General features: G+C 57.5%; 1 protein-coding gene across 1 annotated transcript in view; it reads right to left on the bottom strand.

Annotated features, from left to right (window-relative positions):
- UBL5 (ubiquitin like 5) overlaps positions 1–395 on the bottom strand; it is a 5432-nt gene extending 5037 nt beyond the window's left edge. Inside the window, exon 1 of the mRNA XM_039718212.1 lies at positions 307–395. Coding sequence (XP_039574146.1) covers positions 307–395 — 89 coding nt within the window. The remainder of the gene's footprint in view (positions 1–306) is intronic.
- Positions 396–885: the final 490 nt, after the last annotated feature.

Here is an 885-nt window from a genome sequence, read left to right on the forward strand (position 1 = left end):
AGGAAAAAAAAAGGAGGAAAAAAATGAGAAAAAAAAGGAGAAAAAAAAAAGGAGAAAAAGAGGCAAAAAGGGAAAAGCGGGAGGGAACAGGGACGGGAAGAGAAGGAAAAGGGCGGCGGGGAAAGGCACGGGAGCACAGGGGAAGGGAGAGCGGTCGGTACCGGAGGCAGCGAACGGGAGAAGCCCCGGTTCCACCGCCGGGGCCGCCCTAGAGCCGCCCCCGCCCCCCGGGCACCTCCCGAGCCCCCCCGGGAGTCCCAAATCCCCCCCGGGAGCCCCAAATCCCCCCCAAATCCCCCCCGGTACCTCCGGTACCTCCCGGGCCCGCCTCGCTCCGCCACAGCCGCGCCGGAACCGGGGGTGACGTCAGAGGGAGGCGCCGGAAGTGGCGTCATCGCTCAGGGCCAAGATGGCGGCGGGGCCTAAAGGGAACGGGCGGGAAATGTTTGTTGTTAGTGTTTATAAACGTTTGTAAATTGATGGAAGTTTATACATTTATTAAAGTTTTCTCCCCAAAGTCCCTTTTTTTTTTCTTTTCGGTTTGAGCAAAAGCGGCTTCAGAGCCTCATGGCGACCCCGCGGGGGGAATTTCCGCCCCAAATCCGCCCCAAATTCCCAAAAAGTTCCCCAGATCCTCCCAAATTCCCCAAATCCCCCCTAAATCACCCCAAAATCCCCGGAACGCGGCCTAAATCCTCCCAAATCCTGCCCAAATCCCCCTCAGATCCCCTCAAACCACCCCAGATCCTCCCAAGGCCAACCCAAATCCCCCCAAAACCTCCCAAAACCTCCCAAATCGCCCCAAAATCTCCTCCAGTCTCCCCAAATCCCCCAAATCCACCCCAAATCCACTCCAAATCCCCCCAAACACACCAGATTCCCTCA

Source organism: Passer montanus, unplaced genomic scaffold, assembly GCF_014805655.1.
Source record: "Passer montanus isolate IOZ18808 unplaced genomic scaffold, ASM1480565v1 scaffold394, whole genome shotgun sequence".
NCBI classification, from domain to species: domain Eukaryota; kingdom Metazoa; phylum Chordata; class Aves; order Passeriformes; family Passeridae; genus Passer; species Passer montanus.